The sequence below is a fragment of the Priapulus caudatus genome, unplaced genomic scaffold (assembly GCF_000485595.1).
Source record: "Priapulus caudatus unplaced genomic scaffold, Priapulus_caudatus-5.0.1 Scaffold149, whole genome shotgun sequence".
In the NCBI taxonomy this organism is placed as follows: domain Eukaryota; kingdom Metazoa; phylum Priapulida; class Priapulimorpha; order Priapulimorphida; family Priapulidae; genus Priapulus; species Priapulus caudatus.
The window spans coordinates 311,507-328,384 of NW_014577210.1; the positions used below are offsets into that span (position 1 = coordinate 311,507).

General features: G+C 45.3%; 1 protein-coding gene across 1 annotated transcript in view; it reads left to right on the forward strand.

Moving 5' to 3' along the window:
- LOC106806236 (sodium/glucose cotransporter 4-like) overlaps positions 1-13,938 on the forward strand; it is a 42,951-nt gene extending 29,013 nt beyond the window's left edge. Inside the window, exons 5-16 of the mRNA XM_014808104.1 lie at positions 974-1,078; positions 2,147-2,252; positions 3,386-3,466; positions 5,999-6,207; positions 7,044-7,179; positions 7,601-7,708; positions 8,340-8,490; positions 10,060-10,228; positions 10,469-10,607; positions 10,931-11,007; positions 11,421-11,574; positions 12,319-13,938. Of these exons, the coding sequence (XP_014663590.1) occupies positions 974-1,078; positions 2,147-2,252; positions 3,386-3,466; positions 5,999-6,207; positions 7,044-7,179; positions 7,601-7,708; positions 8,340-8,490; positions 10,060-10,228; positions 10,469-10,607; positions 10,931-11,007; positions 11,421-11,574; positions 12,319-12,539 (1,656 nt within the window). The 3' untranslated portion in view covers positions 12,540-13,938. The remainder of the gene's footprint in view (positions 1-973; positions 1,079-2,146; positions 2,253-3,385; positions 3,467-5,998; positions 6,208-7,043; positions 7,180-7,600; positions 7,709-8,339; positions 8,491-10,059; positions 10,229-10,468; positions 10,608-10,930; positions 11,008-11,420; positions 11,575-12,318) is intronic.
- Positions 13,939-16,878: the final 2,940 nt, after the last annotated feature.

Sequence of the window (16,878 nt, forward strand, 5' to 3'; positions counted from 1 at the left end):
TGAGTCACAGATTCAATAATAACGGCTAAATAACCAGAACTGCGTTATTTTACCACCAAAAGTATTAAGTGTTTTAGTGCGAGCTCTCTATGATCGTCACACACACACACACACACACACACACACACACACACACACACACACACACACACACACACACACACACACACACACACACACAAACACGCACTCACGTGTACGCGTGCACACACCCACCCAGCTACACGCGCACGCACTCACATCGATCGCCCCGCCCCGCGCGCACGCACCAGCACAACAGAGCGCACGCAACCATACATACAGACCATTAGATGAGAACAAGAAACAAAGGCATATAAACACGCAGCCGATCGGGCGATGGCACTAATACCACCACATATCCGCGTAGAAGAATTTCAGCGAGAGGCACTACCTAGCGCGCCGTCCCCCGTCACGCCTCGCTGTTGCATTATGCATATCACGGTGGTATTGATTGCGTCAGACAGGTATATAGTGAATGTTTAATTAGCCTGGCGACTGAATAATGCACGCGCGCATCCTGCATTATTTACACGGCCGGACGAAATTGTTATATTACACTCTAGTTAATTAATTCGCGGGAAAAAAGTCGGTTATTTAATCACCGTTGACTCCGGCGCGGGTTGATGGCGTATATAGCGGGCGTCTGCCACGCGACAGGTGGCGACACCATCGAGCAATGCGTCACCCCGCCCGCGCCCGCTCGCAATCTAAACAGCAGCACTGTGTGGAATTTCCCAGATGTTGATATGTCGCATGCTCGTGATTGCAAACATTTCTATTGGGGGTAATAGCAATGATATAGGAAATATAACAAATGGGATATAGGCGATATAGGAAACATACATCTATCTATCATCTATCTATGGATAATATATAAATAGCTAATTATATGCGAATATTATAAACATGGCAGGCAATTCAGTGCGGTATAGGTGTTCTTGTATGCTTGCAGGTCTTCACGATGCCGGAGTATCTCAGGAAGCGATTCGGAGGTCAGAGGATCAGAGTCTATCTGTCCGTACTAGCGCTGTTGCTCTACGTCTTTACGAAAATATCGGTGCGTACTCTCTCTCACCCACGCCCGGCGGCTGTTCCCGCAGCTGGGTTCACTCCCCCCACTCACCAGCATCCTAGAAGCCTCGTCCCAGGCCAGCGTTGGCGCGCGGCCTGCACCAATCCTGTTTGCAACTCGTAAACCGGAGAGAGAGAGAGAGAGAGAGAGAGAGAGAGAGTTATGTCGGTGTCTGATTTTTAAAGCAGTTTAGAATCGCGTTCGCGGCGTTGGATAGACGTGACCTCGCTTGCCATCCCGTCACTCACATACCCTTCGTATCTCGTCACGCTGTTGAGGTTTTAGATTGTGCAACCTGTCACACTTGCTTGATCATGTTATCGATATGAAATCCAATTGAGAAATATTATGCGCGTCCTTGAGACAATTATTTACTATATATCGTTTAATATATGGCTATATAACCGAATTTTCTTTGTCTCGTTTCCTCTCTGTCGCTGTCGCTGTCGCTGTCGCTGTCGCTGTCGCTGTCGCTGCCTCTGCATTTATGTCTCGGTCTCCGTCTCTCTCTCTATAACGGTCTCTCTTGCTCTCGTATTATCTCCTTCCCTCATGGCTATATCACTATATATATATATATATATATATATATATATATATATATATATATATATGTATATTGTATAGTATATATATAGTACATATATATATATATATGTATATATATATTTATATATATATATGCTGTCTCACCCTCCGCTCCTCTTTTTCTCCCACATTGCCACTCACTTCACATCACGTGGCACATCAACTCACATCGACGCTCACGTGCACCTCAGCATCACTCACTCACTCAGCGTCACGGTGCCTCACGTCACGTCACTCAACCAACCTGCTCCCTCTTGCTCTCTCTCTCTCTCTCTCTCTCTTTCTCCCTCTCTCTCTCTCACGCTCTATCGCTCTTTCGCTCTCACGCTCTCTCGCTCTCACGCTTTATCGCTCTCTTGCTTTTTCGCCCTCCCGCTCTCTCTCGCTCTCTCTATCTCTCTTAGCTCTCGCCGTTCTTTTTTCGGCGACGAATTACAATGCAGTTGTTGTGTGTGTTTTGCGTAGGCGGACCTGTACGCCGGCGCTATCTTCATAGAACAGTCGTTGCACTGGAACCTGTACGCTTCGACCGCCATCTTGTTGTTAATCGCCGCTCTGTTCACCATCACAGGTACGTGAGCTTATACCGCATGCTTGCATCACCTATTGTTCGATGCTTTCGGGGCGGCGGCGCAGTAAGCACGACAAGCTACTTTAGGGCGTTGCGGCTACGATTCCTGCTTCATTTAGTACGAGAAAAATGATGGAGATGATGATGATAGTGCGCAATTAGGCAGACGATCCATGTAGAGATATCAGCGACGGATCCGGGAAGGGGAGAAGGGGGGGAGGGAGGGTTAGAGTTAGAGTTATGAACTCCGGCTAAGAATTTATAGTAGAGAGCGAGTGCGACGAACGCGTGGAAGTCATTTATGAGCATTCCAAACGTCTGTTTTACTCACATCTTCTCTCCAATCTCCTGCGCGCTATACTGTATACTTGCCAGAGATTACTGTCTGAAGCGCTAGAATGCGCCCCGCTGCGCGTTCTACCAGCGGCTCCTCATACCTCACCTTCTTTGTTGGCGTCTGCCTCCTCCACCTCTCCCCCAAGGCACATCCATGTATCTACTAATGTTCGTATACTCGTGATGCATTGTGGGTTGATCGGGTCTACGTTCAATGATATAGTTCTATACGTTTATCAGTTTACGTTAAATAAGTGAAACGAAAAAAGCTCGCTACTCAGGATTGTGATATATTTGAGCTTCTCGCGGCGATATCACGAGTTGTGCGGGTAAAGCTGATTAATGTTGATCTAGGCCGACATTATGACGTCATTATGCGACCACACGCGCGCGGGTGTGTGGGTTTGCCAAGGAAGTCGATTTGCCAAATTATAATTAGCTCAAAACATTTTAAACGGCAAATTTTACATGCTTTTAAAATTTCTAGTCTAATTTCTATGAAAGTACTTCGCCGAGCGTATGACAGATCAATCGACGTCGGCGATTTTAATTACTCAACATTAATTGCACTAATTGATCATTAATTGAATATTTAATTATGACAACAACTTTGACTACACCGCCTGTTTTGTAATGGCTATGTATCAGCCGATCAGCGCTATGGCCGATTAGCGATAATGTAAATGTTATATCCCTAATATATATATATATTATATATGTAATATGTAATCTATATACATGGTATATTCGCTAGAGACGTAGGCTCAGCTTGCATTGTTTGGTGTGCGATGTTTCAGGTGGACTTACGGCTGTAATATGGACGGACACCCTGCAAACAATCATCATGATCGTCGGAGCCTTTGCGTTGATGATTCTAGGTAAGTTGATGGCTCCTCTTCCCCCTTCTCTCTCTCTCTCTCTCTCTCTCTTATATGTACTTTTTCTCGCTCTCTTTCTCTGTCATTCTTGCGTGCCCTCTCTCTCGTGCGCGCGCTCTCACTCCCTTACTTACGACATTCACGTAAGCGCGCCTACTTTGTTTCTTTGCTATTATTTAATATTTATGTTAATTAATGAATACGTTGGATAATTCCAAGAATCCGTTAAATAATACCTAGCATACTATAGTGATAATAGCGCAAGAAATTAATACTTACCGGGAATCATTACTAACTAGGCGTCAGTTTATTATTATGAAAAGAGGATATAGCAATTATAATTACTTCATCTACAAGTAAGAGTATTTTACATTTAGTCGGAAGTTGGTGCAAGCGCGTGGGAGCAAACTACTGTAAAATTTACAACTTAACGCGTAACCTATATATTGTAAGGGAGGAAGCAGGAACGGTGCTTGTCACCATAGAATTAAGATAAATGTGGTTCCGGTGTAAACACTATTTTGTGAGTTTTGGATATTTTGGGTTATTTTGAAAATCACTCGAAACCCGGAAGTACGCCGAGCAAACATGTTTAATTTAAACACGCAAATTCTATATATACGCTCTACTTGATATGATATTGGGAAGATTTTGACTTTTTTTAAATATTCGCGAAAGATACCGCATTCCATAGACGTCACAGTTTAATCACGTCACTCATGTTGATATTGATATTGATATTGATATTGATATTGGGGAGCCGTATGTTCGATAGACACTGCTGGGAAAATATGTGTCGTCATATCTCAAGCCGTCGACGCATGGCTCGTGTTAAGCTTAGCGCAGACCTGCGATTTTTAGTTGCTCGTCGCAGCAACCTGCAACCGCAAGCAAGCGATCGGTCGATGTGTCACCGCATTTGCGCACACATGCGATTTCGAAGCAATTCTAGGGCAATTTGGGAGCGATTGGGAGCGACGAGTCGCTCAAAATCAAAACATGTTTGAAGTAAATCGTTGCAAGCGACCAGAATCGCTACGGATTGCAGTTGCACGTTCCCGCAGACGTAGCGATTTCACAGCAATTTTTACAGCGATTCTAGAATCGCTGTCGAGTTGCATGAAAAAGTCGCAGGTCTGCGCTAGGCTTTAGGTCATTCATATTCACCGCCATAGTTACTGCTACGAATAGATACTCATCTCTATATCACGATTATTATAGATAAAAAAACAAACGTATGCGCCTATAACCTCTTCTTAATTTCATTCCTAAACTGTACCATTTGACGTATTATTAAATAAAGTCAAGTTATTTCGTGAAACATGTATAGAAATGTTTGTGTGGCTAATGACATCGATAGCGACAATGACACACACACATGGTGTACGTCGTAATAAGACACACACACATGGTGTACGTCGTAATAAGACACACACACATGGTGTACGTCGTAATAAGACACATACACATGGTGTACGTCGTAATATGACACACACACACATGGTGTACGTCGTAATATGAACTCACGCTGATATAGCAGCATCAATCGCCCACTAACACGCACGAAAGCTAACCGCATGCTAGGCGTCGTCAAATAACCCGCATGGCCGTACACAGCGCCCTCTGTATGCAGTATTCTCTGCATCCGCAGGATTTCGTGAGCTGGATGGCTATGACGCCGTCGTGTACGAGTATTCGATGGCCGTCTCTAGCAGGGCCGTGCGCTCTAACGCGACGGCCGACGGCTGCGGCTACCCCGACAGCAGCGCCATGCACCTGGTGCGGCCGATCAGCGACCCAGACCTGCCGTGGCTGGGCACTATCATAGGAGTGAACTTTTCCTCTATCTGGTTCTGGTGCTCTGACCAGGCAAGTGTCACTAACGATCGTCCCACACGCTGCGTCGTGTCTCTCTGTGCGTCTTGTTTCTTTCACCTGTTCTCTCTTCAATGTTCGATTTGCACCCGACGTCGATAACACCAGGCACAAGACAATAAGGGATATTATACAAATATATATAATATATATTATATATATTATATATACATCAAAGAGTACATAATAGAGATATCCTATCCTATCCTTCCTCTCCATCTCCTTATTATGTACTCTTGATATATACTATATATATTAATGAATTTTTATATGAAGATTAGTGGTCGCACCCGCGAAATGCCGAACAATGGCGGCAATAGTGCTAGAGTCGCCAGGTGGCGTGCATGTCGTCCGTGCGCATCGTCACGGCTAGATCTGTATTTATACGTGTAATTATTTATACGCTATTATTTGATACGTTTGTAAATGAGATTAGGACGGTCGTGTCTGTAATCTTTTAATACTATTATATACCTCTAATATTATACATAAGTATAATATATATTATAGTATTATATATAAATATATATCTAATAATACACTATAATATATATATATATATATGTATATACTCTATAAGTACTCTGTATGTACTGCATGTATGTGTAGTATACCCGTTGTTGAGACGTGGCGTGTTTCTGTTCTCGCGTGGCGCAGCCTTCGTCGAGGTCGGCGGCTACGAAAACGCCATCAGTCTTTACTTCAACTCTATCGCCAACTCGACCGTCTACAGTGGATCCACATGCGGCATGCCGCCGGCTAACTCCATGCACATGATCCGCTCGGCCACCGACGGCGATTACCCGTGGCCGGGCATGTTTTTCGGCCTGACGATCAGTTCTGTGTGGTATTGGTGCTCCGATCAGGTGTGTGTGCGCGCTCAGGCAGGTAGATACAGATACAGACTAACGCTTCGAACGCTTCGAGCGAGCTTCTTGCGCCTATCGAACAAGTACATAAATATATATGTTAGCTCATAAATATTGTACGGACGCAGCAGCAGCGGTCGTAAGGCAGGTATGACTGTGATGGCACGAATGCGTCTGTTTGTCTCTCGTCGGTCGTTGCCACGTTACGTGTACTTGCGTCTGAGTGTGTGTGTGTGTGTGTGTGTGTGCATACTGATTGTTTGCGTTCAACGTTGATGCTTACCGTGGCGTATCGTTGTCAATATATAATAATACAATACACCGACTGCGCAAGACACTCAAGCATACATCAAAACAAACACCGACACTATTCCGAGCCACATCGAGCGGTTCTGCATCGATTAAGCTAATCAGCTAATCATCGTAATCTATACAATACCTCATGTAATATTGAAAACGAGCTTGGTTACTAATAAGACGAATTACAGAGGCATTCGTTATGGGCTATATATATATATATATATATATATATATATAGCGATATAGTCAGACAATGTCATCCGAGCTATGATTGCTGCAGCGGTAACCAACGCCGCAGATGTTTAGAGTAATATAAATAAATAAATAAATAAATAAAAAATAAAATAAATGAAAAGATATTATATCTATATAGATATCAGGAGTAGATAACCGGAAACATAGATAATAGATTAAATATAATAATAATTCCCTATTATCTACTCCTGATAGATATGTAACGGCAACGGCTGTTGACGCTGCCAGCCGCTAAACGTGAATGTAAGTAACCTAGGCAACGCTTGTACTCGTCACAGGTGATAGTCCAGCGGGTTCTGGCGGCTAAGAATCTGTCGCACGCCAAGGCGGGCTGCATTTTCGCCGGCTACCTGAAGATCCTGCCTCTGTTCCTGCTCGTTTTCCCGGGCATGATTGCTAGAATCATATTTCCAGGTAAGACGGGGCTGTAGCTAGGGAGGGGCGTTTTGGGCAGCTAGTACTTAATAGTGAGGGTTATATGTGTGAACTAAATAATTTGTTAATTTCAGTTAAAGGCATCTAGCGAAGATGCGTTCATATATATATATATATATATATATATGAATGCATATAATTAATATATACAATGAATATACATAAGCATACGCATAGGCCTATACTATGAATGCATATATATCAGGAGCTTATAAATGAAATTATAAATTATAAATTCCATTTATAAGCTCGATATCCTGTATATATTATATACATTCATAGTGATTTTCCAGTTAAGGCGGGTGCATTGGAACATTGTGCAATTTCCGCTGTTTTTATATAATTATCATATTGATATAAATGACCGCTGATATATTAACGTATTCTCGCGCATGCGCAGACGATGTTGGATGCTCTGACCCGGACTACTGTGAAGAGTTGTGTGGTTCACGGTCCAGCTGTTCTAACATTGCCTATCCACGACTCGTTCTCCATCTGATGCCAAACGGTAGGCACCTCGCGGTTATAACACTTACACGCTATACAATAGCCTCGTGTGGGTTGTAAGTTAGCTATGCCCCTGTGCCCTGTGATAGTTAGCTATGCCCCTGTGCCCTGTGATAGTTAGCTATGCCCCTGTGTCCTGTGATAGTTAGCTATGCCCCTGTGCCCTGTGATAGTTAGCCATGCCCCTGTGCCCTGTGATAGTTAGCTATGCCACTGTGTCCTGTGATAGTTAGCTATGCCCCTGTGCCCCGTGATAGTTAGCTATGCCCCTGTGCCATGTGATAGTTAGCTATGCCCCTTGTGTCCTGTGATAGTTAGCCATGCTCATGTGTCCTGTGATAGTTAGCTATGCCCCTGTGTCCTGTGATAGTTAGCTATGCCCCTGTGCCCTGTGATAGTTAGCTATGCCCCTGTGATAATTAATTCTGGCGATATAAACTGCACAAATGATAATGCTAGCCATGTCGCAAAATGTTGAGAAGTGTAAAAGATATGCACGCATGTGTGATGATTATGATCATGAACGTCAGAACTTCTGCTATATGCCACAGGATATTAGAGCAAAAGGATAATAATTTCGTAAAAAAAAGCGATGATGTGTGTGTGTGTGACGTGGCTCCATCTATCGGCAGCGGCTCGCGGACTTATGATGGCAGTGATGATGTCAGCGTTGATGAGTTCACTGACATCAATCTTCAACAGCAGCAGCACCATCTTCACGGTCGACGTATGGACGCGCATGCGCAAAAACGCCTCTGAAATGGAGCAGTTGATTGTCGGCAGGTACACACCAGCGCCCCCTGTAGCTGTAGCAGAAATGTCCTAGTGCTTGAGACGTCAACCGAAGTTTTCCGCCACATGAGTGTATAATGTGTATCAATAATGCCGATAAGCTGTTCACCACCACTCAATTTTAATAGTCATGCTGTGCATAACCGCATCAAATTTCCTTGTAAAATCACACTAGATCTCTATTCGCACGTATCCAGTATCTCAAAAATGACATAACATCTTGATAAAATTACACGTTGAAAATTGTGAGCAAATACCCATCGCACTAACTTGACAGAAAAAATAAATCTCGGCGCCTGTCCTTACGAATCATAGGGTGCCCTAGCTGACAGACCAGCATTACAATTAAAATCGGCCAATAGGTGGCGACATGAGCGCTACAGGCCATATACAGCACTTGAGCATATTCATCAGTCACATTTGTAGTCACAAGGTGTCTAGCCGCACCAAATAACCTTGTAAAGTCGCGCAAGATCTCTATTCATGCATGCCCAGCATCTCCAAATTAACATAATATTTGTTGAAATTATACTTTTAAAATGGCAAACAAATACTTATAGCAGTAACTCGAAAGATGAAATCACTCTTGCTGCCACTCGTTACGAATCGTACAGTGCCCTATATAGCTAGCGTTCCAATAATAAAATTTAATTCAGCCAATATGTGCAGTACATGACATATGCAGCTGTATGCCCGATGTTTATCCATCAAATGAGATATAAGTTTATTGAAATAATGTTTGAAGTAATGTAATAAGGTACAATACGGTGCCTATTCCTTCCAGATATTTCTGTTTGCGAATATAATCAGGATAAATACTACGATGTCATGCTGATCGTGTGTATACGCGATATTAGTTTCACACACCAAAACATATTCCGATGCACACGCACGCACACGCACGCACACGCACGCACAGACACACGTGCACACTGTGCGGCCGCTCACTCACAACCACAACACACACACACACACACTACACCTCACACACACACACACCACACACACCACACGCACACGCACACACACACACACGCGCACACACACACAGACACATACACACACACACACACACACACACACAGACATACACACACACACACACCCACACACACACACAACACACACACACACATAACACACAACAGCAGCACGAACCACACACACACACACACACACACAACACACACACACACACACACATACATACATATATATATATAATCTATATATATATATATACATATATATATATATAATATATATAATTATATATTATAACATATATATATATTAGGTACACACGTGCGCACACACAGGTGCACGCGGTCATGCACGCACGCACGTACACACTCACGCGCACACGCGCACACGCACGCACGTACACACTCACGCGCACACGTACGCACACGCACGCACGTACGCACTCACACGCACACGTACACACTCACGCGCACACGCGGGCACGCACGCACGTATACACTCACACGCACACGCACGCACGTACAAACTCACGCGCACATGCGCACACGCACTAACACGGAGATCACATTTTTGCAGGTTGTTTGTCATCGTTCTCGTCGTCGTCGGAATCTTATGGATTCCGGTCATCCAGGCATCAAAGGGAAGTCAGCTGTTTGTCTACATACAGAGCATCACCAGCTACCTAGCACCGCCCGTATGCGCCGTCTATGTGCTCGCTATATTCTGGAAGAGAACCAACGAACCGGTGAGGATACATTGATTATACATTATACATAGATGTCGCCACATGCGTCAAATAACTGCGCACACTCTTGTTACTTAAACATACCTCAAACATTTTCGTGCTCCACACGATATATATAGTCAATGTCCCCATCTGTTATCAAATGCGGATGATGGCTAGAGCTTATAATATGTCAAAACAGACGACCAATCAATCCTCAGGCTTCGCGTCAACTCTCACGTTTGCGTGTTTCTCCGGTAGGGGGCCTTCTGGGGACTAATGGCAGGCCTCGTGGTTGGGCTTATCCGCTTCGCGTGGGAATTCTCCTACACGTCCCCTGACTGTGGCGCGCCCGACCTACGACCGGCGATCATCACCAAGATGCACTATCTACACTTCGGTAGGCACTCGCACTGCGCGCATGCGCGGTGGTAACATCGTAAGCGTAACCAAGTTACACCGTTACGCAGACGCGTTAGCTGAAACAGCGCTGCTATCACGGTCCATATTATTACCATCCAGAGGGTATTAGATAGCCATATATACCAAGAGTCCAATAGAAAATGTTCTATCATGGACTCTTGATATATACTAATAGAAAAGGCATCGTTATCATGTTACGTGTTTATATAGAATTTATACCTATCTTTTAAATGTTTAAAATAGATTAAATCGTAGATATCATCAATCTGTATATTTTACAGACAGCATCATCTTTTACAGGAATCTTGCTATTCGGTATCTCAGTGATAGTGACTGTCATCGTGAGTCTACTTACGAAGCCAATACCAGAAGAACACGTACGTCAATCATCTTATCAGTTAACGTATCAGCGTCAGTTCAATTTACCGTAGCCACACTATTTGCTAATCTAAGCTAAGTTAACGTATAGACAGCCGCATTTATACGAAGAAAGACAACCCATAGAATGCGTGCATACGAAGCGAAACGCTAGACCTTAGACGTTAGACGCTAGACCGTCTTAGCATCTTAACACTCTTGTTGTTCGCAATCACTATTTAGAGCCGGGTTTCACTCACTTAACTTCCACTTCTTGTTTATGGAAAATCCGAGTTATTTTTTCCTCGTGTAGATGCGACACTTGCGTCGCGTAATGCCACGTGTGTAAATATAGCGTCCTCTTCTGTCACCGATGTAGAATTGACACAATTACGCGGAATGTCGAAATAATTACATAATTCTTGTTAATCAGTTGTATCGGCTGACGTTCTGGAGTCGCAAGAGCGAGAAGGAAAGGATCGACATCTCAGAGGCGGAGGACGCTAACGAGCTGGAGTTAAAGGACACCTATAACTCGACAGATCGAACCAATGGAAGCCATACGCCCGTCGTGCGTCAGCCATCTTGTAAGTACTGTTATTACATTTATTTTATATCACTTCTCAATTACTCAAATCTCGCCCCTGCCACCGTGTATCCACTCTATCTCATTTCTCTCTCTCTTTCATTCTCTCTCGCGCGTTCTCTCTCTTATTCTCGCACTGTCATTCTCTCTCATTGTCTTTTTCTCTTTTCTGTCTCACAAGCACACACACACACACACGCACACGCACACGCCCGCACGCACGCCAGAAACACACACACACGCACCCTCACATCTCTCTACCGCTCTCTCTCTCTCTCTCTCTCTCTCTCTCTCTCTTGCGCGCGCGCGGTCTCTGCCATGTTTATCTCTGTGGCTCTACCCGCTTATCATACCATCTCTGCGCTCGCTTCCCTTCTCACTGTTTTCAACTTCTTTCCGATACCATGAAATCTCCGCATACTCTCCTCCTCCCAACCAAAAACGATTGTTCATTGCTAACCTAACTGCTCAATGGAATAGACTGGCGCTACCGTCGATCCCACGTGTGCTAGTGATAGAGAACTCGTTACGTAAACACGGTCCAGGCCTTTGCTTAACAGCGACTCCCCCTCCAACTCTCAGACTGTAACCTTCTAATTGATCTTCTTAGCACACACACACAAAAAACATGATCACATTGTGACGAAAACTCCGAATTCGGCACACGCGTGCGTGCTTTGAGAGGTGAGGGGTCCACACCCGGAAACGAAGCTCGGCGCTTTAACGGGCTGCTCGCTGTTTGCAGATAAGCGGCTGCCGTGGTGGAAGAAGCTCATCAACTTCGTCTGCGGCATTAAGACGGACGAGGAGCGAGCGCTGGAGCCCGTGCTCACGCAGGCGCAGATAGCCGAGCAGGAGAAGCAGGGCAACAGCATCTACGAGGAGCGCAAAGCTCGTCTAGCCAACAACATCAACGCCGTCATACTGATGGCCGCCGCGGTCTTCCTCTGGGGCTTCTACGCCTAACCGCTCTACTATCAGATGCTTCCCCTCAATGACGACCTTACCCCTTTCTTTGCGTATATGGCTATATATGTGGGTGTGACCAGTAGAACGGCTTTTATTTACCTATGTGTGATGTATAAGGGGGTAAGGTCGCCCCCACAGGGGGCAGCATAAGATGGTCACGCTACACCGTCCCGGAGTTTTGCTTCTATCGTGAGTTGTTTTGCGATGATTGTTCGACATTATATCGTAACGTTTTGACTTCCATGCGAGACACGAATCTCGGTCGAAAGCGGTTGCTCTGCGCATGCGTGTGGCCGAAATCTGCATTCAGTGTCACAGCTGCCGCAGATTCTTTTTTCAGGCAGGAAATGTTTTATTTAGATGATATATATATATATATGTGTGTGTGTGTGCGTGCGTTTGCTTTTTAATTATGTGCAAATGCGGCTCAAATTGCCTAGGTTCAACTTTTAGAGCCGTACTTTACAAGGCTCTGATGAGTAGACTTAAGTGCAAAATTATTAAAATAATATATTTTTTATATATTACCTTCGATGAAATTCTAGTATAATTAGCAAAAGCTCACTATTCTAAATATAATAATTGCACTAATGCACTGTTGCCAATGATTGTTGCAAAATAGAAGAGAAAGATAATAAATTTATATTCTATATTAGCACAGTCTCAATTTCAGTATTTTTAAAGTACGTATGAAAACGGCATATCAATTCATAGATCTACCCTATTTTGATGGTGTGCTCGTTTTGTGATAATATAATGGCATTAGTATATTATATTCTTGTTATAACAGTATACATGCCCAAGAGCGTATCGTTATTGTGATTGTCATACCGTATCGCCACCATTTATTCGTTTACTGTTCATGGAACTATTTACCGAGCATGGCCGCCTGAATTGTATGCAAATCCTTGAACGTGTTTTTAATTTTAAATGTATTTGGCATCCATAACAAACACCGAGCGATGCGGTGGTCACACTGTTGATTTTGGCATTCGGCGTTATGGCGCTCATGAGAAAATAAATGTTTGATGTGTCCATAGATATACACAACGCATGTGTTGTGTATATCTATGATGTGTCTCGGTCGCTCACTCTCGTTCCCGCTCACTAGCCAGTCACGGCTGCTTTCGGGTTATCACGTTATCGTACCTTTATAACGATGTTGTTTATGTAGTGGTAGCGTCTCTAAGAAACCTTTCTCGCGTAGCGGTTGTGTAATCAACACGCCGTCAACGGGAAGAAAAGGCGGAATTTTGATCATCGTTTGTCAGTATTATCGTGTAAACTAATTCGTTGTGAAGCTTTAACGGTCACCGCGTGACGTCACAATGCTGCCTGTGACGTGTGCGCCAGGAAATAGAATAAACGACAATGTACTTGTACACAAAGAAAACGAGTTTGATTGCGTTCCTATTTTAATACAGTTTCTTCGTTTATAAGTAGTTATAATCACGCTGTGAATTTATATACGAGCGTTTGATAATAAGCTCAGAGTGATGAAATCGAATTAAGCTAGCGGTGTGAAATTATTGCAATGCTTGCATGTATATGTTATGATTACAAGATTACAGATCTGACAACATCTATTCATTTACATATCCAGTAAAGTAATGATTATCTTGCACAACCCAAACGCACCTGTGTCTCACAGGATATTATGATTATTATACTATTGCCACAGACAAGTGCGCATACCCACTCGCACCTACACGCACATACGCCACACGCCACGCGACGCACGCACACACACGACCGCGCACACACACAGCGCCACACACGCCACACACACCACACCACACACACCACACACACACACACAAACACAAACACACACAAACACGGTCACACGGGCACACGAGCGCGCCACACACATACGCAACACACACACACACACACACACACACACCACACACACACGGCACACACACACGCGCACACACACACGCACACACTCACACACACACACACACACACACACAACACACACCACACGCACACACACATACACACACACACACACACAAACACACCACACACACACACACAACACACCGGTCTCACACGGGCACCCACGCGCGCGCACGCACGCACACACACACACACAAACACACACACACACGCACACACACACACACACCACGCACACACACACGCACACACTCACACAAACACACACACACACACACACAAACACACACACGCACACAGTCACACAGTCACACGGACACACGCGCGCGCACACACAAGCACGAGCGCACACACATACGCACACAGAGCGCACGCACACACACACACACACGCGCGCGCACACACACACACACACATCACACACACACACACACACACACACACACACATGTACACACATACATTTGCGTGTTGCAGGGACCTTAATTGTGACTGCATTTCAGATATATTATATGCTCTATTTGCTGTGGGAATCTGCAATACATGATTTCAGCATAATTATAATTAAAACATGGTGGATAAGCAGATATCAGGTGTCAGGCTTGATGAAGAATTCTGTACAGCGTGCTTACTCATGCAGGCGTTTCCCTTGTTCATTTTGTATTAAATCGTAATTTTATCAAATCCCACATTTTTTAATGAATTTTAAAATAATTATTAGTATTTAGAGCATTTTTTCTCGGCCATGAACCGCGTACGCGTTATGATTTTTCTATATGCATCAAGGTTTTGTATTGATATATGCCGAGCCGTATAAACTGACGCTTCTCAATGATGTATGGTTAGTGCGCGTGCGCTGTCCCACCGTCTTTCCTTCCGGTCATTGGTCAGCGAATCGATGAGAGAGAGCCCGGTCTGGTCACTCACGACCCGCCTCAGCTGGTGGCGCCCTCTGACAGCTACCGGAAGACGGACGCGAGCGAGTGCCTCGGCCGCCATCCGGAATCGACTTCCGGCGGATGTGATGACGGCGCTGGTCTGCGAGCCGACGACGTTGACCGACACCAGCGACGATCTCGCCGACGTGACGGACACGGCGCTGCCGACGTTAGCTACTGCTGCCGACGTGTCACCGAGCATGCTGACGGTCGGTCGTCCGACGACGCTGCGCAGGAGCGACGGCGTCGGCTGCGCGACACCGCGCGACGGCCTCTCTCGTCGGCTCCTCCTCGCCGGCTGGCCGCCAGGGGGCGCCTGGTCTCGCGTCGCGTCGCGTCGGCTGGCGACGAGTCGCGTTGCGTCGGCGACCGCCTCGTCGCCCGGCAGGTCGCGGCTACCCTCGACCCGTATGACGTCACCGTGAACCAACTGCGGCAGGCGCACGCGTCCGTACTTTGCGATGTGGACCCGGATCAGCTCCCGATAGAACATCGCCGCCACGGTCTCGTTGAAGCTCTTATTCAGCATCGACGGCACGTCGCGATTCGGATCCGGTCCGAAGTCGTCGGCCGTCGCGTCGGCGCTCGCGTCGCTCGGCGTCTTTCCCCTGATGGCGGCCCAGCGCTTGCGGAAGAAGCCGTTCCTCTTCTTCTCGAGCCTCTCCACCCGGTAGACCCGGTTTCGTTCGCGCAGACCGGGGCCCGGAGTGAAGCACATAGAAATTGGTGTCGGCAGCTCCTTGCAATTCCATATCGTGACGATATGCGTCATTTCGGACTCTGGGTCGGGGCGCTTGCTAATGTTCGTTCCCATTCTTCTGTCTCTAAGCTACGCAGGAATTCACAGTCTTCTATAGCATCGAGCGACACGCTATCTCCACCACGACCTCACCACGCGTGCGACCCTCACGACAGCGCTCCCAGTCCGGTACAACCTCTGACGTAGCTACGTTGCAGGTACGGCCTTGAGAACCGATCCGAGGACGCGTGTTCGTCCCTTTCTCCTTCGTGGTTACGTATGAGAACGGCGAGTGGAGAGTTAGAGAGCGCGTTCTGCGTGCTTTCGAATAGCGCACAATAAGGACGTGCCAACGGTGAGTTGTATCTTGTAGTCCATGGCAACGGTCGCTATCGCGGTGACGTCGATAGACAATGAATGCAACTTACCTCTCGCTAGAATTTTGCCACGCTGTCATTTTAGGAACGGACATCGCATCCTGTAATTTTAAATGTCGTGTATTTTAATTGTAGTTATAACCTCTAACTTCATGACCTATTATATTCTTCGTGGGCAGAAATATTCCCCATGGTCTAAAAGAGTGTGTTGAAGAAGAAGAAGAAGAGAGACAATTGTCTGTGTTAATGGCAATATGTATATTTTTATAGATGTATGTATATACTTTTTTTTAATCAATCCTGAGTGTTGATTTAACCATTTTATTAATTTTGTTTTGACATTGTGTAATATTTCTGACCATGAAGAATATAAG